The sequence below is a fragment of the Rana temporaria genome, chromosome 6, assembly GCF_905171775.1.
Source record: "Rana temporaria chromosome 6, aRanTem1.1, whole genome shotgun sequence".
NCBI classification, from domain to species: Eukaryota; Metazoa; Chordata; class Amphibia; order Anura; family Ranidae; genus Rana; species Rana temporaria.
The window spans coordinates 143,147,878-143,172,987 of NC_053494.1; the positions used below are offsets into that span (position 1 = coordinate 143,147,878).

The 25,110-nt window shown below is 43.9% G+C and overlaps 1 protein-coding gene across 1 annotated transcript in view; it reads left to right on the plus strand.

Annotated features, from left to right (window-relative positions):
* The window catches only part of SPAG16 (sperm associated antigen 16), a 1,251,920-nt gene that overhangs the window by 838,958 nt on the left and 387,852 nt on the right, over positions 1–25,110 (plus strand). Inside the window, exon 14 of the mRNA XM_040357476.1 lies at positions 14,785–14,850. Within this exon, the coding sequence (XP_040213410.1) occupies positions 14,785–14,850 (66 nt within the window). The remainder of the gene's footprint in view (positions 1–14,784; positions 14,851–25,110) is intronic.

The window sequence follows — 25,110 nt, forward strand, 5'->3', positions numbered from 1 at the left end:
ACTTATCATGAATAATTGTCCCATGTTGATGGAGTGTATCAAGGCAAGATATTTCTCAGGGGCAGCTAGAACAGAGGTTTGGGTGCAAGGATCAATATGTGATCAATATATGCAAAAGCCTGCACTTCCTCAGTTTACAAATTTCACAAACCATTTAAAAAATTGGACTGGGCCCCCTCTGCCCCTGGTGCCCCATAGCAGTTGCATGGCCTTCTATAACTATCGATAGGTGATTGGTCTCACCACTGTGGTTCCTGATAAAAGGTAATTAGAAAATGTCATAACTCTACAACACCTACCAAAAACCAAAATATCAGTTTTAGCAGGGCTCACTGTTTAAAAGAGATACACTTGGGAATCTTCTAAACTCATCTCTATGTAAGCTGTCTTTTTTGCCCACCTCTTTGTTTAAGTACGCAGGGTAAAAATGACCTAGACCGCATGCGATCAGAGTTCGGGAACAGATACGTTTGGAGGATGCCCAAGATCTTTAAAGTCACAAAAACAAAACACATTTTCTGTGCTCTTTTGTGGCAATGGTAAAAGAAGGCATTCTAATATTCAGAAAACCTACATGTACACATTTCCCTAATGCAAAGAAATGCAACAGCATTGTACTCCAATGTATGAAAATCATGAAAGTCATTCTGTGCTTCAGAATTTCTTAAAGATTTTATGATTGCAGACTGTAAATATTATTATTAATAAACAGGATTTATATAGCGCCAACAGTTTGTGCAGTTCTTTACAATATAAAGGGAGATAATTCAGCAACAATACATGTGGGTTAGGACGGCCCTGCTCCTGGAAGCTTACAATCTAAGGCCCCGTACACACGACCAAAAATGTATGCTGAAACTGGTCCGCGGGCCGAATTCCAGCAAACATTTGCCCGCCGGGCCTTTTCCCAGCGGGCAAATATTCCTGGACGTGTTTTAAAACCGTCCGCTGGAATCCTGCCCGCTCGGACATGTACGGTCGTCAGTACAGACCTACCGTACATGTCCAGGCGCCCGCCGTCCCTCGCATGCGTCGAATGACTTCGACGCATGCGTGGAAGCCTTTAAATGGCAGGCCCGCCCACGTCTCCGCGTCATCGCCGCGTCATCGTCGCGGCGACGACGCGGACACGCCCCGCGTATTGTTTACGCGCGGACTTCTGTACGATGGTGTGTACAACCATCGTACAGAAGCCCTCTGGCAGACATGTACGGTGAAAACGGTCCGACGGACCGCTTTCACCGTACATGTTTGTTCGTGTGTACCCGGCCTAACACTTGTGTCTTATACAAATAGATTTTACAATTCGTTAGCATCAGTTTGTATAAAATACACATGAACTCTAGACTCTATACTCTGCTGTGTATCCTAAGGAGCAAACACAGATAAGTTAGTACTGTTTTTGTACATAGGGAATCCAGTTATAAGAGAATGACATATTCATCACAGATCAGGTGAGCAAGAGAGAAAACACAAACTGCTGTGAAATCTTGCTAATGCTATCTATGACATATATAAGAAGCCAATGGTTGATTCAACCCATTATTGTTCATCCAAAGCCGGAATAGCAGCTTTAGAAGTTGTTTAAATATTAACAAGCAACGCATCACTTTGTGGTACCATGTGCAGTGAGACTTTTTAGTAGCTCAGCAATTGAATTCTCAATCTAGACACTCATCTGTGCATCTTAATGGGCACATACAGCTGACCTGGCACTGCTCATAGGGTTCATTGAGCCCTACCAGGAGCACCAGCTCAGCTATGTGCCTATTAGCAAGCGCAGCCTTGTTCAGACAAGCAAAACAGGTTAACCTCTCTGCTTTGTAGTGCTAAGAACAAATTATGTTACTCAAAAATAACGGGACTCCACGGACATATTTGCATTCCTACACAATTTAATATCCAAGGTTATACAAAACCAATGTGCTATACCTAATCACAAATTTTGGAACATCCTCTAAGCCAGATTGCTGTAATACCATTTGTTTTATAACCAACGTTGTTCTGTAGTTCCATACAGCTCCTGGTACATTAAAAATCTTTAACTACAACATGATTTACAGCCCAATACTGACCTAAATCACTGTATATACAACAAAATGGGAAAAGGAGAGAAGGCTCATGGGTGTAGACTTACCAAATATAGAAAACTCTCCATGCTTCTTATTAAACTTTATTGATGAACATATGGCACAGCAACAGATATAACGCTCTTGTCAATTATTCCTAACTATGATATAGTGCTATAACATTGACATGAATTTTACTAGTCTATTAATGTGATGCTTTAGATCAGGGGTGCCCAACCAATGCCCCGGGGGCCACATGTGGCCCGCGGAGCCCTCTGATGTGGCCTGTGACGACCTGCTCTGGGATGGAATTGAATAAAATACTGTTATTACATTTTTTTTTTAACATTAGATTGAGGCTAATTTTACTAAGCAGAATCGGGTGTTTTTTTAAAAATCAATGAAGTACTTACCGTTTTAGAGATAGATGTTCTCCGTGGCTTCCGGGTATGATCTTCGGGACTGGGCGTTCCTATTTGATTGACAGCCTTCCGACGGACGCATACAGCACGTCACCAGTTGCCGAAAGAAGCCGAACGTCGGTGCGGCTCTATACGGCGCCTGCGCACCGACGTTCGGCTACTTTCGGGAACTCGTGACACGCTGTATGTGACGGTCGGAAGAGCTGTCAATCAAATAGGAACGCCCAGTCCCGCAGCCCATACCCGGAAGACGCGGAGAACATATATCTCTAAAATGGTAAGTACTGCATTGATTTTTAAAAAAAACACCCTATTCTGCTTAGTAAAATTAGCCTCAATATAATGTTAAAAATTTATTATTTGGGTGAACCTCCACTTTAAAGGTAAGTTTATTACTAAAATCACAGTGTATATATGGGCATATCTGTTCTGCAGTGGTTACTGGCCTGCTTTCAAACTGATCGGCAGGTGCAGAGCAATGCACCTGTGGGTTACCTGCACTGAGCCATAAGCCCCTTTGACACGGTCAGTCAGACCCAATTGGACCCTCCATTCACCTCTAAGAAATAGCAGATGTAAATGGACTTGTGTCCGTTTACAAACGCCTTCCTCCAATCTGATCCGAAAAAATAAATTAATGTGTGGGCTCTATAGAGTAGAGTGGGCTGCCATCTGCCCACTCCGCTCATTGTGGCCCGCGACTGGTTACCAAGTCGTTAAGTGGCCCTCGCTCTTCAAAAGGTTGGGCACCCCTGCTTTAGATGGATACTGTATGATGCATGATGTGTGGTGTGCCTTTTTAATTCAGTAAAATGTATTGCAACAAGAAAACTGGACATGCAGTACTGTACCAAGCTTTAATTCCTCCATACTGTAAACTGTGTTATACTTTATCAGCTGGTGGTAAAAAAATATATATATATGCAATAAAGCAAATTTAGATGCCTAAAAACTACCATTAAATAAATCAAATTCCAACTGGATGACTTTTAGTTTAGTAAAGCATTGTGTCTCATTTCCTCATGTAATATTTTATTTTGTAGAAAATGTTCACCTTTTTGCATCCTAGTGCTTCTGATCTCCTGTGGCTGTTTTCAAGCTATTTTCAACATGCTTGCCAGCTGCATGTCATGGCTCAGAACAGGTTTCCTGATGGTGACAACAATGGCACATGTCTGTGCAAAAAGCATAAGCATGGCTTCTTTCAGTCTCCACTGGAAGATTAATCATGTGACAGGGCAACAATGTATAGCAGTTGGGAGGCAGAGGTCTTTCTCAACATAACAGGAAGTGCCTAACCACAGACGTGAATGGAATCTGCAGCTACTATTTTAACACTGTAGATTTCAAAAGAATAAAAATGTAATTTAAAATTATAACATATTTAAGCTGATAACATTACAATATAGCATTGTATAGCACTGTGTTACACAGCTCCTGTGCATTATTTTTTGTTTAATCTTCAACTAAACATCTGGCCTTCTCCTCTCTATTGATGTATGTATAGTGCACAACAAACTATTTTTATTTTAAGAGTAGGTTTTATTGTTATTTGCTTTCCCTGCATTTGCCTTTGCCAATACTATTATAGATTTTAGCTGCAGTAATTTTAGTCTGCTTACTCTATGGCCTCCCAGCCCTCTTAGATTAATTTGTAGACAAAAAGGTATTTCTAGCTTCATGGTAAGGCTCTGCGGGTTTTCCATCACTATATTTTGTGTTGTTTTCATTTTCCACTTCCACACTGGGTCTATTCTGCCACTTCTCTCCTACATGTAAAAATCTTAATCTTTTTTCTATAAAATTACTCCGAACCCCCAAACATTATATGTGTTTTTTTAGTAGAGACCCTAGGAAATGAAATAGCAGTTGTTGCAACTTTTTATGTCACACTGTATTTGCGCAACAATTTTTTAAACGTGTTTTACACGGAATGTAAACATCCCCATAAGACACCGGATCTCTCCTCCAGGCTATAAAGATTGAGGTAAAAAATTAAATAAAATTAACAGTCTCTTGACTGGGGACCATCTGGTCACCGTAAATCTCTATGATCAACGTTCGGCGGCAGTGGATTCTTTCTCTGGCTCCCTGATTCCACGGGCGAGCCCAGAGAAGCACCGGAGGGTGGCGGGAAGGAGGCGATGTCCCCTCCCGCCACATGTAAGAACGATCAATCGGCTGAACTGCCGCTATGATTTTTCTTACGGTGCACAGAATCACACATATATATATATATAGAGTAATAACTTGGATTACGAGCATAATTCGTTCCAGAAGAAGGCTTGTAATCCAAAGCACTCGTAAATCAAAGCGAGTTTCCCCATAGGAAATAATAGAAATTCGTTTTACAGCCAATGCTTGTCTATGCAGTACCGCATGTGGCCAGAGGTTTGGGGGCACCGGAGACGCTCTGAGGCACTCGGAACAACAACAGGTAGGTTGGATAATATTAATAATAGTCTGGAGCTGAACCGGTCCCTTCCACTAGAGCGGCACCCCGAATAGGAACTTTAGTGCCACTTAAGCGGGAGGGGCCCGCCCCTGGTGTCCAACCTTCAACAATATTCCGTATTGAAGTTAATATAACAAGGTACAAAACAATTAACAATGCACGGGTCCAAAGTATTGCTCAGTCAAGAATAAAGTAGTCTTCTCGGAGCATTAATCAATCACTCAGGTACCAGTCGCAGCATTAATCTAGTCGGTCCATGGCCGCCAGTCAGTACTGTGTCTCTTAGCCTGTCTCCTATTGGAGGCAGTTATCGTCTCGTAACTGTAATGCAGGGCTACTAGTTCCCTAGTCTGGGCCAGAGTCGGAATGACAGTAGATCTCCAAAGTCTCGTTATACTAAGTATGGCTGCAAGTAATATATGGGTAGTAACATGTCTAACAGGGTAGGGTATATCTTCAATGGTTAGGTTTAGAATTGCAAGTGCAGGTGATGGGGGGATGGGGTTTTTTGTAACTTGTGATATGAAACTAAAGACGTCATTCCAGTACTTTTGAATGGCAGGGCAGGTCCAGAAGATATGTTTCATATCTCCTAGTTCGGTCCCGCATCTCCAGCAAGAGCTGGAGACGCAGGTGCCAAAGGAGGCTGTTCTGGACGGGGTCATGTACCACCTTAAAGAAATCTTCTGTGTAAGTTCCCAAAGGCTCGAGCACTTGGTGGATTTGTAGATGGCTTTGAGCGCATGTTACCATTGGGTGTCATCAAAGGTGAGAGCTAGATCAGCTTCCCATCGTTGATGCGGGCGTGTTTTAGTAAAGGTGTTTTTTTTGGCTTAGGGTGTTATAGAAGTGGGATATTCCCCTGATCCCTGATGCGGGATCAGTGAGATATTTGCAAGTTTTTGGATGGATACTGTATGGGGGGATCGGTATAGTGTCCAGACAGTGTTGTATGCGAAGGAATGTAAAGTGGTCAGAATTGGATAGTTTAACCACTTCCCGCCCGGCCTATGGCCGATTTACGTCCGGGAAGTGGTTATGAAATCCTGACAGGACGTTCTAGAACGTCCTGCAGGATTTCATGCCGCGCGCGCCCGTGGGGGCGCGCATCGCGGCGATCGGTGATGCGGGGTGTCAGTCTGACACCCTGCATCTCCGATCTCGGTAAAGAGCCTCCGGCGGAGACTCTTTACCACGTGATCAGCCGTGTCCAACCACGGCTGATCACGATGTAAACAGGAAGAGCCGCCGATGGCTCTTCCTCACTCGCGTCTGACAGACGCGAGGAGAGGATAGCCGATCGGCGGCTCTCCTGACAGGGGGGGTTAGCGCTGATTGTTTATCAGCGCAGCCCCCCCTCGGATCGCCACACTGGACCACCAGGGATGCCCACCCTGGAGCACCAGGGTGGGCAAAAAAAAAAAAATGACAGAAAAAAAAAAAAAAAAAGCATAAAGAAAAAAAAAAAGATGCCAGTCAGTGCCCACAAATGGGCACTGACTGGCAACCTGGCAAAAATCAGTGCTGCCACCCCAGTGTCCATCAGCGCCACCCCAGTGTCCATCAGCGCCACCCCAGTGTCCATCAGTGCCACCCCAGTGCCACCCCACAGTGCCCATCCATGCCCAGTGCCCACCTATCAGTGCCCATCTGTGCCACCCATAAGTATCCATCAGTGCCGCCCATGAGTGCCCATCTGTGCCGCCTATGAGTGCCCAGTGCCGCCCATGAGTGCCCATCAGTGCCGCCTATGTGTGCCCATCAGTGCCGCCTATGTGTGCCCATCAGTGCCGCCTATGTGTGCCCATCAGTGCCGCCTATGTGTGCCCATCAGTGCCGCCTATGTGTGCCCATCAGTGTCGCATACCAGCGCCGCCAATCAGTGACACCTCATCTGTGCCCGTCAGTACTACCTCATCGATGTCCATCAGTGCCATCTCATCGGTGCCCATTAGTGCCGCCATATCAGTGCCCGTAATTGAAAGAGAAAACTTATTTACAAAAAAATTAACAGAAAAAAATAAAAACGTAATTTTTTTTCCAAATTTTCAGCCTTTTTTTAGTTGTTGCGCAAAAAAAAAAAAAATCGCAGAGGTGATCGAATACCACCAAAAGAAAGCTCTATTTGTGGGGAAAAAAGGACGCCAATTTTGTTTGGGTACAGTGTAGCATGACCGCGCAATTGCCATTCAAAGTGCGACAGTGCTGAAAGCTGAAAATTGGCTTGGGCGGGAAGCTGCGTAAGTACCTGGTATGGAAGTGGTTAAACTCAGATTGTAAGACAGAGAAGGGTTTAATACGGGCGTCCTGAAGTATATGTTGGAGCGAATGGATCCCTTTCCATTTAGCTAGTGGTAAGTCCGGGGATAGGTAGTGGAGGACTTCCAGAGGTATATTATATTCTGGAGTATCTGGGATGTAGTTCAGAAGTTTGGTCGTCTTCTTCCAGGCGAGAGCTGAAGCTCTCATAGTTGGGAATTAGAGATGTATAGAACGGTTCGCCGGCAAATAGTTTGCGACGATTTTCGCTTGTTCGCCGTCGCCGGCGAACATATGCAATGTTCGACCCGCCTCCTATTAATTAACATTGAGCAAACTTTGACCCTCTACCTCACAGTCAGCAGACACATTCCAGCCAATCAGCAGCATACCCTCCCACCTCTAGGGCAGCATCCATTTTAGATTCATTCTGAACCTGCATTCTTAGTGAGAGGAGGGACAGTGTTGCTGCTGCTGATTTTATAGGGAAAGCGATAGCTAGGCCAGTGTACTCCAGTCCTGAAAGACTCATCTGATCTCTGCTGTTAGAACAGCACCCCAAACAGCCCTTGTTAGAGCTAATCAATCAGTCTGCTTTTTTTTTCTCTGTAATCTGTGCTGCGTGGTTTACAGAGAGAGACAGAGAGAGAGAGAGAGAGAGAGAGAGAGAGTGTAATTTTTTGGAGTTAGGCAGGCTAGTCAGTTAATGTTAGTGTGTAGAGGATGTATATACATCCCAGGAGTTGTACATATATTTATACACTGTATAGTTTAGTTAGATTAGAGGTGCAGGGTGCTGTATTATAAAGGGGTCCAGTGGTGCAGGGTGCTATGTAAAGGGGCCCGGAGCTGTGGGGTGCTGTGTAATGTAAGGGGCCCAGTGGTGCAAGCTGCTGTGTAATATAAATGGGTCCAGTGGTGCTGGGTGCTATGTAGAGGGGCCCAGAGCTGTGGGGTGCTGTGTAATGTAAGGGGTCCAGTGGTGCAAGCTGCTGTGTAATATAAAGGGGTCCAGTGGTGCTGGGTGCTATGTAGAGGGGCCCAGAGCTGTGGGGTGCTGTGTAATGTAAGGGGCCCAGTGGTGCAAGCTGCTGTGTAATATAAAGGGGACCAGTGGTGCAAGCTGCTGTGTAATATAAAGGGGTCCAATGGTGCTGGGTGCTATGTAGAGGGGCCCAGAGCTGTGGGGTGCTGTGTAATGTAAGGGGCCCAGGCTCACAGTGTAAACGGTGCCCACCTGTCAGTGCCACATCTCATCTATATTGTGTTGGCACAGTTGATAAGATATAAAAACAAAATTCACTGCAATACATAATAGTAGTCTTTTGTCTGCCAGGGTGTCTTTGCCTCACAGGGTAAACTGTGCCCACCTGCCAGTGCCACATCTCATCTATATTGTGTTGGCACAGTTGATAAGATATAAAAACAAAATTCACTGCAATACTAAATAGTAGTCTTTTGTCTGCCAGGGTGTCTTTGCCTCACAGGGTAAACTGTGCCCACCTGCCAGTGCCACATCTCATCTATATTGTGTTGGCACAGTTGATAAGATATAAAAACAAAATTCACTGCAATACTAAATAGTAGTATTTTGTCTGCCAGGGTGTCTTTGCCTCACAGGGTAAACTCTGCCCACCTGCCTGCCAGTGCCACATCTCATCTATATTATGTTGGCACAGTTGATAAGATATAAAAACAAAATTCACTGCAATACTAAATAGTAGTCTTTTGTCTGCCAGGGTGTCTTTGCCTCACAGGGTAAACTGTGCCCACCTGCCAGTACCACATCTAATCTATATTGTGTTGGCACACCCCAGATGATACGGTTGTTGCTTCATTGTGAACAGACCAAAAGCGATCGGCTGGATAATTTTGCATAGAAAAAACATGAATTTTCTTTGTGATCATCTAAGGAGATCATTAAAGCCTACTAGGCCAACAATGGGCCCACACTGCAGAATCATTGTTTTCTGGGTCACTTAACTGTCACTGAACTACCTCAGCACGACCATAGGATTTGAAAAACCCCCATCGCCTGCAGTCTCCCAAACGTGCGCACGAGCACAGTCATCACTACACCAAGATTGATGCATAGAGGAATAAAATTTATGTCACGAGTGTGTAAGTTACAGACAGGGTTAGGGTTACAGACAGGGTTAGGGTTACAGACAGGGTTAGGGTTACAGATAGGGTTAGGGTTACAGTCTGTAACCCTAACTCTATCTGTTACCCTAACCCTATCTGTAACCCTAACCCTATCTGTAACCCTAACCCTACCTGATCGATACAACATCATACCTGATGTTTTAAAGCACGTTTACTATTGTGGCCAGAAAGAGTCCCTGTGACTTTTAAAATTCGCCTGCCCATTGAAGTCAATGGCGGTTCGCCGGGTTCGCCCGTTCGCGAACATTTGCGGAAAATTTTAGGTTCGCGACATCACTATTGGGGATATGGTCGATGGGACAGAGGCTCCAAGGGGAGTACTTAATAGCCAGTTTTTTAAGTTGGGACGCAAGAGTGTAAGTTTTTCTATTTGGCCCCAGGATGTGTTCGGTTGAGTCTGAAACCAGGCAGGGAGTTGTGCTAGTACTGCTGCTAGATGGTAGTCTTCAAAGTCTATGGATCCCGTGCCTCCCACCAATTTGTGTTTAATCAGTAGTAGATGGGCACATCTAGGGCGTTTATCTTTCCATAGATATTCATTTAACAGCGTTTGAAGGGCTCTGAAAAAGGACGCCGGTAGGGGAATTGGAAGGGTCCTGAAAAAATATAATATTTGAGGGAGGCAAACCATTTAAAGGCTGCCAGTCTGCCTGACCAGGATAGTTCATGTTTTGCTAATTGGGAGGTGGTTTTCTGGATGTCCCTGAGGAGAAGCAGGAAATTGCAGGAATAAAGGTTTTTAAGTGATTTCGGTAGTTGGATGCCTAGGTAGGATATGTCTGTGTTTTGCCCATGTAAATAAGTATTGTAATTGAAGTAGATTCCTCGTGGTAGCGTCTATGTTAATGTCCAGTATGAAGGATTTAGTCGCATTTACCTTATAGTACGAGACTGTGCTGAACCAGGTAAGCAATTTTTGCACTTCCGCCAGGGAAGAAGTCGGATCGGTAATAATTAAAATGACATTGATCAGGAAAAAATTGGACTCCCGTGAATGGAGCTGGGAGAGGTGTTTTCACTCTGGCCCCCATTAAAAGATTTTCCTTAGTGTGGTAGAAATGGATCCTCATCAATACGTCCCTAGGGACCGATGCGGCCAGGTGAGATGGTTTTGCGATTCTATGGATCCTGTCAATGATGAGATCACGTGGTGATGCGTCGGGGATGATAATGTGCATCAGCTCTCTGGCATAATTGGCCAGGTCCGCAGGCAGGACAGTCTCAGGGACCCCACGCAGTTTAACGTTATTTCTGCAAGATTTGTCTTCTAAATCGGCCAGCTTGGCGCGCATCCACGCGTGTTCCTCTTTAATATCTTCAAATCAGTCAATAACATCATTGACAGTGGAGGTACACTCAGTTAGGCCCGTTTCCACATTAGACACTCTGTCATCTAGAGAGTGCATATCTAAGGTGATTTTAGCAAATAGGGAGGAAAGATCTGTCATGAGGGATGTTTGTAAAGAGAGTAACATGTCCTTTAAGGTTGTGTCCATAACAGGTTGGCCTGATGTGGGGAAGGATGCCATGGATGAGTTTAGGGCCTGGTTAGCTTGAAGGGGATTGAAAGCCTGGGCCTCAATTTGTGTGTGCAGCGGCCGCTGTGGCGGCGTGTCTAGCCGCATTTTAACCTTTGCTGGGCTGCTAGGGAGAGTGTCACTGCTTGGGGGGTAGGCAGAGTGCTCTGGTGTACCTGTATCAGGCGATGGCTCCGGGAATTCGTCCGGGAGGTCTGTGTAAGAGTCCCGCGGTGCGGGCGGGTCGGCGCCATCTTGGGTCCCATCGTGTGTCCCCGCCGGCTTGTATGCAAACTCGGTGAGTTTCTGGGGCTTGTGGTCCGTCAATCTTTTCGGGGATGCGTTCATTGTGGTCTCCGGTGTGTCTGCTCCGTGGATGCCTGAAAAAGTAGTGAGGATTGCGGCCCTATTCGCTGGATTATGTCCCCTGTCTGCAGCGCTGAGAGCTCAGGCGTCCATTACTGTCTCCTGCCGGCCACGCCCCCCCCCCCCCAATTTTTTTTTTTTTTAAACCAAGCAGTTTTATGATGCCCATACAATCTATTAGAAGTGGTTCTTTTGATTGGATAACCATGTGCGAGAGGCAAAACCATTTTTTTTGGAGCAAAAAAGTCAAATGGCATTACACTTTGGCTGACAAGGAAGGCTGCGGTGGCCTACCATAACATGCCCTGCACGTGTTAGAACATATTGCAGGTTGTTCCCAGTGAGACTTGACCAGAGGCGGACTGACCATCGGGCATTTCGGGCACTGCCCGAGGGCCCATGGCCAGTAGGGGGCCCCATGACAGCTTCCACCTCGGGACCCGATCCACCTGTCAGCTAGCTGTGATTGACGGTAGATCGGGTTTCGAATCCCTGCGGAAGAGACTACAGTGTAAACAGACCTCATGATGCACACCTCCATGCCGGCCCCTCCGTCCCTCACATCCACCCCAGGTGCTTGCATTTGTCATCACCTCGAACGGATGAGAAGAGAGGAGGGGACGGCGGGGAGGTGCGCATCATGAGGTCTGTTAATGGTTGTGTCCTGCGCTTCTTGCAAGCAGCAAACCAGGGGTGTCTTTCATAGCATCCAGTTACTCCACACATATATGTGATTATACAGACAGAGTCAGACGCTTTATTTTGAATAACTTATTCACTTATTAGAACAAGCAAGGTGACTTCCATTTACACTCTGGACAAATTGTGCCTAGCATCCTGCTCTGTGCCCCAAAGTCCTGATGTCTGTCCATACCCTGCTCTGTGCCCCATACCCTGATATCTGCCCGGATGTCTGCCCCATGCCCTGATGTCTGCCCCCCATGCCTTGCTCTTTGCCCCATGCTCTGTGTGCCCCCATGCCCTGATGTCTACCTCATGCCCTGCTCTGTGCCCCCATGTCCTGCTCTGTGCCCCCATGCCCTGCTGACTGCCCAATGCCCTGATGTCTGCATCATGCCCTGCTTTGTGCCCCATGCCCTGCTTTGTGCCCCATGCCCTGCGCTGTGCCCCCATGTCCTGCTGTCTGCCCCATGTGCTGCTCCGTGCCCCCATGCCCTGCGCCCCCATGCCCCGATGTCTACCTCATGCCCTGCTTTGTGCCCCATGCCCTGCTGTCTGCCCTATGCCCTGCTCCATGCCCCCATGCCTTGCTGTCTGCCCCATGCCCTGCTCTGTGCCCCCATGCCCTGATGTCTGACCCATGCCCTGCCCTGATGTCTGCCCCATGCTCTAAAGTCTGCCCCACACCGTTTTCTGTGCCCCATGGCCTGCTGTCTGCCCCATACCCAGCTGTCTTCCCCATGCTCTGATGTGTGCCTACATGCCCGGCTGCCTGTCCCCATGCCCTGCTGTATGCCCCGTGATATGCCCTACTGTGTGCCCTTGTGGTGTGCCCCATGGTGTCCTAATGTGTGCCTCACTGTGTGCCCAATTCCCTCATGTGGGCCCTGTGATCTGTCATGAGCCCTACTGTATGCCCATAATGTGCCCTGTACCCTGCTGTGTGCCATATGATGTGCCCTGCTGTGTGCCCTGTGATGCATCATTCAGTGCCCCATAATGTGCTCTGCTGTGTGCACCATACTGTGCCCTCTTGCTCCACGTAATATCCCCTGCTGTGCCCCATAATGTATCCTCTTGCCCCCCCATGTAATATGCCCTGCTATGCCTCATAATGTGCCCTTATGTGCCCCATAATATGAGGTTTTATCCCTCCTAATGTGCTCTGCTGTGCCCCTTAATGTGCCCTCATGCCCCCCATGTAATATGCCCTGCTGTGTTCCATTATGTGCTCTCTGTGCCCCATAATGTGCCCTCATGCCCCTATGTAATATACTCTGCTGTACCCCATAATGTGCCCTCCTGCCCAATGTAATGTTCCATGCTGTGCCCCATAATGTGCCCCTATGCCTCCCCCCATGTAATGTGCCCTACAATGTTCCCTGCTGCCCCCATGTAATGTGTCCTGCTGTGCCCCCCCAACCTGTAATGTGCCCTTGTGTGCCCCTTAATGCGCCCTGCTGCTCCCCATGTAGTGTGCCCTCCTGCCCTCCACACATACATATTGTGCCCTCCTGACCCCCTGTGCTATGATTTGCTGACTTCTATACTTTGCCATGGTTCCCCTATGCTTTGCCCTGGTGCCCCCTGTGTACTGGGCTTGCTTGACATCCCATGCTCTTCCCTGCTGCCCCCTGTGCACTGTTTATCTCAGGTTCGACCCAGAATTGAGGCGTCCATGCAGTGCAAGCTGGGGGTGGGACTGTGTGTGGGTGTGGCTTGAGTGTGGGCAGGGACACAGGGGGCCCCATGATCTCCTGTTGCCCGGGAGCCCCATGAGTTGTCAGTCCGCCCCTGGACTTGACTATTGCTAACCTTTAACTTTAGTAGCAATAATTTATTTTAGGTGATAGGTTAGGATATTCATATTTAGGTTTTTCAGAGGAAATGGATTAAAAGTGATGCCTACTACTAAGGTGATAAAGGCAGCCCTTAAAACACTGTCCCAGCCCTGCACAAAGGTGACACAAAACATAGAAGCAGTGGCTGTACTCAGTCTCTAAACTGCAGGAAGGCAAGAATTCTTCTTTGGCACAGTCTTTACGCTTTCTGTTTCCAGATCACAACCATTAAACAGATCAGATGTCAGTTTACAGCTTAATCCATGTCCTTTTTTCCCTGAATGCTGAACACTGGTTACAATGACAGTGGTGCTACTTTTGCATGGCCACCATACTTTGCTTGTCTTTGGTCCTACTCTTGGCTCTCGCACACTCTAATACCATACCAAACCTTCTCCAATACTTGCTTTGCTACCACACTGCCAGTATCACACATGCTGTCTGTGCACCAAATACATGGCCCAACATTCCCCTTTCAAAAGTCTTCTGCCATCCAGTCATGCTCTGAGAATCACCTCTTAATGCCAGAGGCACTCCAGTGATATACCTTGTACAGGTATTCTACTTTTACAGTATTATGAAATCTACAATCGTACAAAGGGGTCTAATTAAAACATGTAACGTATACATAATGGTTCATTCCTTCCAGTTATATGTGTGCTTTTCCTGGAGGTTAGTTTTATTGTTTTATAAGTACCGCATACAGGAATCTAAAGGCTTCTTACTGGCAGCAATGTAAAGAAAAACTATGTGTCAATAAATCTCCTACAAATATGACAAGACAGTATAAACCAACAGTGCACTATAAAAATCTAACCTGGTTTTAACAACATATTCAGTCTTACTTTTACATAACCCTGTAGAGGGCTTAAAAGTGTCGGCTTAAAAGTGTACCTTGCAGTACTGAACAATAGTATACCAGACAGAAAGTAATCATGACAATATGTCCTTGAGTTGGCGGTTCATTATGCAAAAATATCTGATAAAATGTACTGTCTTGTTTTTCAGGGTGTGTGCGCTCAGACCTTCTACGGTCACCTCCATTCCTGTAATTGTGCCACATTTAACATGAAGGTAAGTAAGATAAAATGTGTATGTAAAGAGACCCTGTTACCACCTGCAATGCTGACAAGTAAACAAAGGCTGGGCCCCTGCATTGGGAGTACTCACAAAAGCACTGCCTACTGCAGCAAATTTAAATTCCTAATCAAAGATATCGGTGTTGTAGATCTGCTGCAAAACCAACACATTTGGGAATGTCAGAGTGAGATACTACTGGGCTTCCTTCAATATCACTCCCCTACATACCATATGTACAAAAAGCATTGACGCTTAAAGACTTTGGGTTGTTGGGGAGTTATTAAAACTGGAAAGTGCAAAATCTGATGCAGCTGTGCATGATCGCCAATCAGCTTCTAACTTTAATTTATTCAATTAAGCTTTGACAAAAAAAATGGAAGCCAATATGTTTCTATGCAGAGCTGCACCAGATTGTGCACCCTCCAGTTTTAGTAAATCAACCCCATTGCATTGCAAACAATAATAGTGATCTCACTGTTCAGCAGTTTTCAGTGCCAATCTTTGAAGATTCTTTGTACCTGGACACTACCTGTCTTTGTATGCCAACTTAGAGTCGGTCTCAATTAGCTCCAGTTTTGTTATTTGTGAACTAATGGTAATATTTTAATAACACACATTTTCACATTGCACAGGCAGACAAATGGCAGGCATAGTTCCATATTACGCAATTAATCTTCTTGGTTCAGCAATTCAATTTCCTGTGTCACCTCTCCACCTTCAGCTTTATCATTGGACAGCGAGTCAGCATTTTCACTTTTGTTCAGTGAGCAGCAATTGTTCCACACATCTCAACATGGAGCAGTGAAGTAGTAAAGTCTACCTAGGAATTAGCAAGGCTAAACTAGAAAGTTGTCAAGTGATTGTCTGGACTAGTAGAGCTGTGTGTATCACAAGAATGGCTTGCCAAAATCCCAGGTATATACAGTATGTATCTCAACTGTGTATGCAGTTGCTTGCCAGGAGTTTTACTCCTTCATGATCTAACAGGCATTACAGTATTTTACAATAGGCAGAGGTAATTTAAAACAAACCAGTCTTTCTTACATTCAAGACAAAGCAAAAGCCTGTCAGAAACCATGAATCAGACCGAGACAGAAGTACAGTTAAATCACACTTGTTTAATAATAATAATAAAAAAATAAACATAGCCAGAGTTCAGGAACCAGATCAGATAGTCAGCCAAACCAAATGTCAGAGAGCCAGAGATAAATGTAGTAGAACAGCAAGCAGGATCTGAAGCCAGAAGGAACGTCAGCCAAGCAAGTCTTCAACAGGAATGCAGGAGATAGTCTCTGTGATGTTAACCAAGGCGAAGGAAGAGAGCAACTAAGCTGGAAGGCTTAAGTAGGCAGGACTGACGAGCAGGATCATCAACAGGTGAGTCACTGTGGAGAGATAGGCGCTGGCAATTAGCCGACAGCTGAGTGGCCAGCTCAGAGAATGAAGGGCTGAGCCCAGCCCTGACAGCATCCCCTCCTCAATGATCCCTCCACCTTGGAGGACCACCGGGCTTGAGGGGAAAATGTCTATGGAAATCACGGAGGAAGACAGGGGCATGTATGTCTGAGGATGAGACCCAAGAGCATTAGAAAAATGCTGCTGCCCCCTCTGGTGCCAATAGGAAGGGCTTTCCCTGGCAGTTTAATAAAAATCATCACTTCATTTCTACTGCACAGCGTCTATTGAGATTTGTATTGTAAAGAGTCCATTCATCCTACTATATGGCTGTCAGACTACAACTCCCATGATTCTTAGCGCTCTGCATAGAAGTCTATAGGCTGGCTTGGCTTTAGCTTTTCCCATACTGGCCAGAGAAGAATGGTGCAGGATAACATCAGTATCACAGTAGAGGGAGAGAAGAATATAAAACAATGTCTCCTCCTCCATATGTCTGTAGCCCAGCACCCTGGCTAAAAATGTTAACTATAAACTAGAAATTTCATTCAGTTCTGATGGTTGATTTATGCCTCAGTTATGATCACAACTTTGTTCAGTTGATCAGGGAGAAAACTCATAACTGCTTCCTTCTTTGCAACTTTGTGTGTTTTTTCTGAAATACAGTACATGGCTGTGAGCTCACATTCCACATCCCTTTATTTCCTTCCAACATCAATTCCTGTTTAACAAGCTTTTTTGAAAAGGTTTATTAGCATTAAAATAGATAAAGTCCAATTAATGGCTGCAACACATTTAACCCTTTTAAATTCCAGATGTGAGCTTGTGGTATTGTTGGTCCATATTTACTGTGTAAAAAAGTCACAAAAATGGATTTAGCAACAGAGCTGACTTAATGCAATGCGTGTTAATGCACTGCAATGGTGTGAATCCAACCCTGACTTTCTTTGCAATATAGCATATTTTTCATTTTAATGGAATATTTACAAAGGGTCATAAAAGGTTATTCCAAGAAAAAAATGAACCGATTGCATATACACAGTTTCTGTTGTACATAATGGATTACCCTAAATTTAACATGCAGATAATTAGTGCTGGAATTCATTAAAAAAAGACCAATCACAACATCGTGATACATAAATTATAAAGAAAACATGCAATTAGATTGTAAGTGACTCATGCCTGCTTTGCACAACAACACAGTGTTATATTTTAGCCCAGTGTAAAGCTGGTACACAATTACTGAAAATCGTCTGGTTGAGCAAGAACCAGCCAACGTTCAGTCTGTGTGTGCGCGCATCTCTGTTAAACAGAAGCTGGTCATTCGATCAGCAATTGCAGCCAATTGCTCCAGCGCTGATCTGTGTATTCTGGTGGGAGAGGGGGGGGGGGTGGTTCCCGCTGTCAGAATACAACAGCGCGGCAGGTAAGATCCCTACATCCACATCGCTTGTGTGGATGGGGGAATCTGTCAGATTTTTTTTTTTTTTTTGTTCAACACACTGGTTGAAGGAGCAAACAACTATGCATGTATATACTGCTTTAGTCAAACTTCTTAGTTCCATAGTTAGTCAGGTTGAAATAAAGATACAAGTCCATCAACTGTAGTTTACCTAATAGAAAAAATAAATAAATGCATCCACTTGTTCATAATAATATTTATAATGATATTGAATGACCATCTTTCCACTGGCCAACAGGTGAAATATTATCTTGGATGTTATATTTCCAATGGCTGTATCTTGACATTGTCTTTTCTAAATTCAATATTTAGACCCAAAAGAGAAAAGGGGAACTTCCAGTCAAGCTTTTCAGATTACAACATAACTAGGTACAACCTAGAAATCAAGTACGCCCATGTTTCAAAGCAAGTGTACATTTAACTCACAGATTGAGTGTGAGTAGTGTGACTTAAAATTTTAAGTAAAATTGACCAATGACCTTTTTTGTCATGGTACGTTTTATGGTGAAAGAGTAATGCCCTGTACACACGACCGGTTTTCCTGACATGCCAAAACCTGAAGTTTTTCCCGAAGTGATTCCTCTCAAGCCTGCCTAGCATACACACATTTAGTCAAAAACACGCTTGACCAAAGCGCGGTGGAGTCCAACACGTAAGACGGCACTATAAAGGGGAGGTTCCATTCAAATGGTGCCACCCTTTGGGCTGCTTTTGCTGATCCTCACGTTAGTAAAAGTTTGGTGAGAGACGATTCACGCTTTTCTGCCTTGTGCTTTTCAGTCTGTTACAGCGTGACGAATGTGCTATCTCCATTACGAATGCTAGTCTCATACTTGATTCTGAGAATGCACGTTTTTTTCCCCTCAGAAAAGCATACACACGAACGGTTTTCGTGACGAGAAAAAGACTGATGGGAAACACGACAGGAAAAAATAGAGCGAGTTTAAATTTTTTGCGTGCAGTTTTATCATCGGGAAAACTGCTATGGAGCATACACACGACAAGTTTTCTCGACCAATCTAAAAAATGGCAGTTTTCTCGTCTGGAAAACCGGTCGTGTGTACAAGGCATAAGATATGGAATGCAAGAAAAGACTAGAAATAGAGGGATGGCTTTCCCTACTTGAAAAGAAAGAAAGAAAAAAAGGGGAAGAGGGAGGGGGTAGAGGCAAGAATAGAAAGGAATCGGGACCAGGAGGATGAGATGAGCCTTTGTGTGGGAAAGAAAATTAGGAGGCATGTAATTGCTGAAACCCAATACTGATTCTCTCCAGTCTGAGGATTGGACGATGTATTGTCTTTAACTACTGAAAAATTTAGATATAAAAAATGTGTAAATAAAAACAGAAAACCTCTGTATACATAATAATATAACCACAGTTGATCCAGAGGAAGGCACAAGATTGTATAAAGCATGGTCCAATTTTCTCCAGCAGAGTTAAAAATAAATAAATATTTTCTGATCAATTGGATTCATGGATCAATAATCTCTCTTGTGCTACCTTATAAATCCAGTTATGGTTTGCGCATTTAGGATTGCAACTTCTTTTAAAACAATGTACTGAGCTGACCAGAACTATTTTATGAGTGAGTCTGTTCCACAAATGAAAAAAGTTCTAGTATTTTTCAGTTCCAAGTGATCATGACATTTTCTTCTCACAATAAAGCAAGAAAACAATCACACAACAACATTTATATCAAGTGTAGATAACAATGTTAGTGTCTTGTGCTGCTACTTTGAAAACATTTTTCTTCTGTCAACACATGATTTATATTATACATAAAATGGGGGAATGTGTTTTTTTTTCTTGTATTCATTTTTCCAGAATTTTGTTGATAAATGTACAGATGTATAAATCTACAGATGATCAAATACCACCGTTACTTGTTAGTTTTAGATTTTTTTTCTGGAATTCCATACCATAGTTATGACTTTTGTAACTTTTTTGAGGATTTTGTTGGATGGACTGATGAAATGGCTAATGCCGCGTACACACGATCGGTTAAACCGATGAGAATGGTCTGGTGGACCATTTTCATCGGTCCAAACCGATCGTGTGTGGGCGCCATCGGTTATTTAACCATCGGTTAAAAAAAAAGCCAACTTGTTTTAAATGTAACCAATGGATTTCTAACCAATGGGAAAAAACGATCGTTAGTAGGCACAACCATCTGTTAAAAATCCACGCATGCTCAGAATCAAGTCGACGCATGCTTGGAAGCATTGAACTTTTTTCAGCACGTTGTTGTGTTTTACGACACTGCGTTCTGACACGATAGTTTTTTTAACCGATTTAACCGATTTTAACCATAGGTTAACCAATGAAAACGGTCCATCAGTCCGTTCTCATTGGATGGACTGATCGTCTGTACGCGGCATTAGAGAAGCTACAGTACACAATAGGTTCTATTGTGTTTTTTTTTTTTCTTTGCAACTATATGCAAGGGGATGTCATTAAAGTGTTACTAAACCCAGAACCTGCATTCACTATATCTGGTCTCACACAGTACACAGAATATGGAAATGCAACTTTTTAGTAAATATAAACTGATAAATATATTTTCTGATCAGCAGTATATAGCAATCTTGTGACTTCTATCAGTTCCTAGTAAACCTTGTTGGAGGAGTTTTCATTCTCCCTGATCCTCTGTCTAGACATGTCTGGACAGTGCTAATTGGCATGTGCGGATCACATGCACCCTTCCACACCAAAATGAGCATGTGCAGCCTGTCCCCTGGCTCTGTAAATATCAAGTTTTTTTTTTTTTTTTAGAGAGATTGGAAGAAGAGGAGGATCAGAGAGACAGGATTAAACAGCCTTTATACACAATGCAAAGGATTAACCCCTTAGGGTCTGCATTGCATCTGGTGTGAACAAGCCCTAAAATATAGTCTGTGAGGCAGAGTTCAGTGATCTTAGGTTGTAACTTTTCTCCTCCCCTACCATGAATCCCCCATCCCTCCTCTGAGCACAACCCCCCTAAATTCCTCTTCCTAGCACAAACCCTGCAAATCCCCACTCCAAGCACAACCCCCCTAATTCCTCCTCCTAGAACCCCCCCGCAAATCCTCCTTCCTAGCAAAAGCTTGCTGCTCTCAAGTCTCCTATCCTTTCTAGCACAATCCCCCCAAACCCCCCTCTTAGCCCAAACCCCCCAGATCCCCCCTCCAACACAAGTCCCCCCAAATTCCTCCTCCTAGGCTAACCCCACCAAATCCCCCAATATAGCACAAATCCCCTGCTCCCAAAGCCCCACTCCAAGTACAAACCCTTCTCCTAGCCCCCCTCCCGCTCCTAACACAAATCCCCCCTCCTCCTGCCTGCACTTCCTGTAATGGAGCAGTGTACTAAGGAGGTAGGAGGTAATAATTAAACCCTGCACACTGAGATGTGAGTGCAAACCTCTGGAAACTCCTGTGCACAGATGAGGGGGAGAGCACACCCTGCACCTTCTCCCAGCTTCCACCTCCTCACTGCTGCCATGTGTACTATTGCAGTTAAAACAGAATGCTATGTCTGCCGCCCAACATGTCCTTAACAACCTTTCAGTCATCGGTTGGTAGGACGCTGCCAGGTGGTTGGCCCGCATAGCTTTCTGTTTCCCAGAAAAAACATAACAGTGGGGAGGAGAGCAGTGGGGAGAATTGCATTGGCTGTTTATCCTGATCGGGGATGCGCTGTGTCCGAGGGACAATCGTCATCGCCGATCGCCGGGGGCGCACAATAGTGATGCATCCTGACCGACGTCATATGCCGTTCAGTCAGGATAATTTAACCACTTTGTGCACGTAATTTTGTTATATGGTGGGCGGAAAGTGGTTACATAATCTTAAAATCTCCCAATGCTTGCAGCATACAGCAAAGGCAGGAGGCAGAAAAGAGATACAACTCCATATTTGCTCTTTTTAAAACTTTTTAACCACTTACAGACCGGAAGATTTGGCTGCTTAATTACCAGGCCATTTTTTCCGATACAGCACTGCGTTGCTTTAACTGACAATTGCGCTGTCATGCAATGCTGTACCCAAACAAAATTATTTTGGTGGTATTTGATCACCTCTGCATTTTTTTTTTATAAGCAAAAAAAAGTGTACATTTTGAAAAAATATCCCCAAAATGTTTTTAAAAAACAAACTTCTTCTTCAGTTTAGGCCAATATATATTCTTCTACATATTTTTGGTAAAAAATCGCAATAAACACATATTGATTGGTTTGCGCAGTTATAGCGTCTTCAAACTATGGGAAAGATTATTATTTTTTTTTTACGAGTAATGGCGGTGATCTGCAATTTTTAGCAGTACTGCGACATTACGGCAGACAGATCGGACACTTTTGACATATTTTTGGGACTATTGACATTTATACAGCGATCGGTGCTCTAAAAATGCACTGATTACTGTGTAAATGTCACTGGCAGGGAAGGGGTTAACCCTAGGAGAGCAATCAAGGGGTTAAATGTGTTCCCTATTTAGTGTTTCTAACTATATGGGGGTAGGACTGACTGGGGAAGGAGACATATCGTTCCTAATTGGTAGGAACAAACAATATGTCTCCTCTCCCCTGCCAGAACAGTGATTCGTGTGCTTACAAAATCCTGTTTCTGCTCTCATGCACGTGATCACGGGTGGTCGGCGGCGAACGAACCCGCCAGCCACACACATTGGGTTCCCTGTCGTGCCTGCTATCACCCTTAAAAGACGAACCCATTCAGCGATTTATGGAACTAACCAACTTATATATACCGTATAGTGACGTGAGCCAGTTAGCAAGTGGTTAAACAGTAAAAATAAGAAGAGACACACCTTCGTTTTAAAATTTTCCAGTATGTCTTCACATTTTTTTTTTTTTTACTTACCACATGCATAAATAACTAAATCTATCTCGATATCAGCTTTAATGACTGATGACACAGCATATGCATTTAAATTGCCGCAAATCGTTTGGTGATTTACACAGATCTATTAGACAAAGTTGTTACTATTGCATAGCTGTTATTTTAAACAAGCATTTTACTGTTTGTCTAAAAACATGTGCTTTTGAAATTATGAGATATTTGGGCGAAAATAAATTGGTTAAAAAAGATTTGCTGAATTCATTATCCTGGGTGATGAGGAAGGGGCTTGTGCATATATAATTACAGCCATGTGAATTAATTCAGCACAGCAGGCAGCCAAGCCGGCTGAACCTTTAATATAAATATGTTCATTTTCAAATCAACACAGCAGGTTCCTCTCTGGCTTTGTTGCATATTTCACTAATGTAAAGATGTGCACGTCCTTACTGAAAATTTCATGGCCATCTTTTAAACATCTGTTATGCACAATGGAAGCAGACATAGAAACTTTTCCCCCAATCTGTGTACTATCAAAGGACTCTGATAAGCTCTATACAACATTGTGCAAATTAAAGAGAAATGTTAGGGCTGCGGCGTAATGCAAATGGATTACAGTAATGCCGCGTACACACGATCATTTTTCGTGTTGTAAAAAAACGACGTTTTTCAGGCTCTAGAAAAAACTAAGCTTTTCTCAACTTCATCATTTAAACGGCCTTGCCTACACACGATTGTTAAAAAAAATGCTCTAGCAAAGCGCTGTGACGTACGACGGCACTATAAGGCTGCATTCACACCTAAGCGACAGCCGCGTACGCGTGTAGCGGCAGATTTGCCGCGATTACAAATGTTTCTTTTTTTTTTTCTAAAGTATTCCCATTGCTGTCTATGGGAAAACGCGCCTGTCGCGTGAAAAAAAGGGTCCGGGACTTTTTTTCAGGCGACGGGCGTTGCGCGTCTATGAGATGTGAACCATCTCCATAGACGGCAATGGGAATTCTCCCCTCTAGCGACAGAAGCGTCGGGCGTTTTGTCGCTTAGGTGTGAATGGGGTCTAAAGGGGAAGTTCCATTTGGATGACGCCACCATTTGGGCTGCTTTAGCTGATTTTGTGTTAGTAAACGACGATTCGCGCTTTTCTGTCTGTTACAGCGTGATGAATGTGCTTACTCCATTACGAACGGTAGTTTTACCAGAACGAGCGCTCCCGTCTCATAACTTGCTTATGAGCATGCGCTGGTTTTTCACGTCGTTAAAGCCCACACACGATCATTTTTTACAACCCGAAAAACAACATTGTTTAAAACGTCGTAAAAAAATCAAGCATGTTGGACATCGTGTGTATGCGGCGTAATGCTATATGTTTGATGCGTTGGGTTTTACACAGTTATTTCTGATTGTGAAATATTGATATACTGTTACCATTTGTGAAATAAAGCTAGTGAGCCATGAAGATGTATTGCTGAAATAAATTCGACAAAAAGCCAATTTAGTATATAGGTATGGTGGTTTTGCAACAGCATTGGTAAGACCACAACATAAACGTATAAGCTTATGAATGCTAAACAATGATCACAATGTCATAACAAAAAGCAGGATTAGCTTTAAAGTGAATGTAAAGTCTTGTGTTTTATATATATATATATATATATATATATATATATATATATATATATATATATATATATATATATATATATATATATATATATATATATAAAAATAACAAACATGTTATACTTACCTGCTCTATGCAGTGGGTTTGCACAGGGCAGCCCGGATCCTTCTCTTCTTGGGTCCCTCTTCTGCTCTTGCCCCCTCTCTCCTGTTCAGTGCCCAAAAAAACTTGAGATGTTGAGATGCTGCTGCTGTATGTATGCTGATCTAATGTTAAAAGAAAACAACGATACTTATACAAATGTATAGTATTGTAAGTTCACTGGAACTTTCTGTGATAGTTGGATTTATTTATTTTGGATGCTGTCTCAGTTTTTTTTTTTACACCTTGGTATCTGTCCCATATGGCAGTGCCTAACTACCTTTTTTTTGTAATTTGTCTATGAGTGCTAGAGATGGCCAGAACTTACCAACAAGACTTGCCCATCATAGACTTCTGTGAGACTTGCCACTAAGTTTTGTATTGCCAAAATTCAAACTGGATTTACTGAACCCTTGTCAAACTCGGGCAGATTTGCTTAACCCTAGTCATGTATTATGTGTTATGACCTCCTTCCTTTGAGGAGGAAAACATTTTATGCACTTTGGCCTCATCTACACTTGTGGTTGGGGGGGGACAAAAAAGTTGCGCAGCTGAGCCGGGTTATTACTGCCCCAACTGCTTTCCTTTAAGCTGCTAAGGCAAGCAGACCATTATGCTTTGCATTATTCTGCAGCAAAAATGATCGCCAGCTGAATGTGACCCATTCAGCTGAATAGGGTCGCCACGCAACTGTATACAAAGCACACAGTTGTGGCTTGGTGGTGGTGGGATTTAAGGGGTTAAAACAGGCTATGAGGAGGCAATATAATGCCTCCTCACTACCTTTTAAATGCTCCCTGAA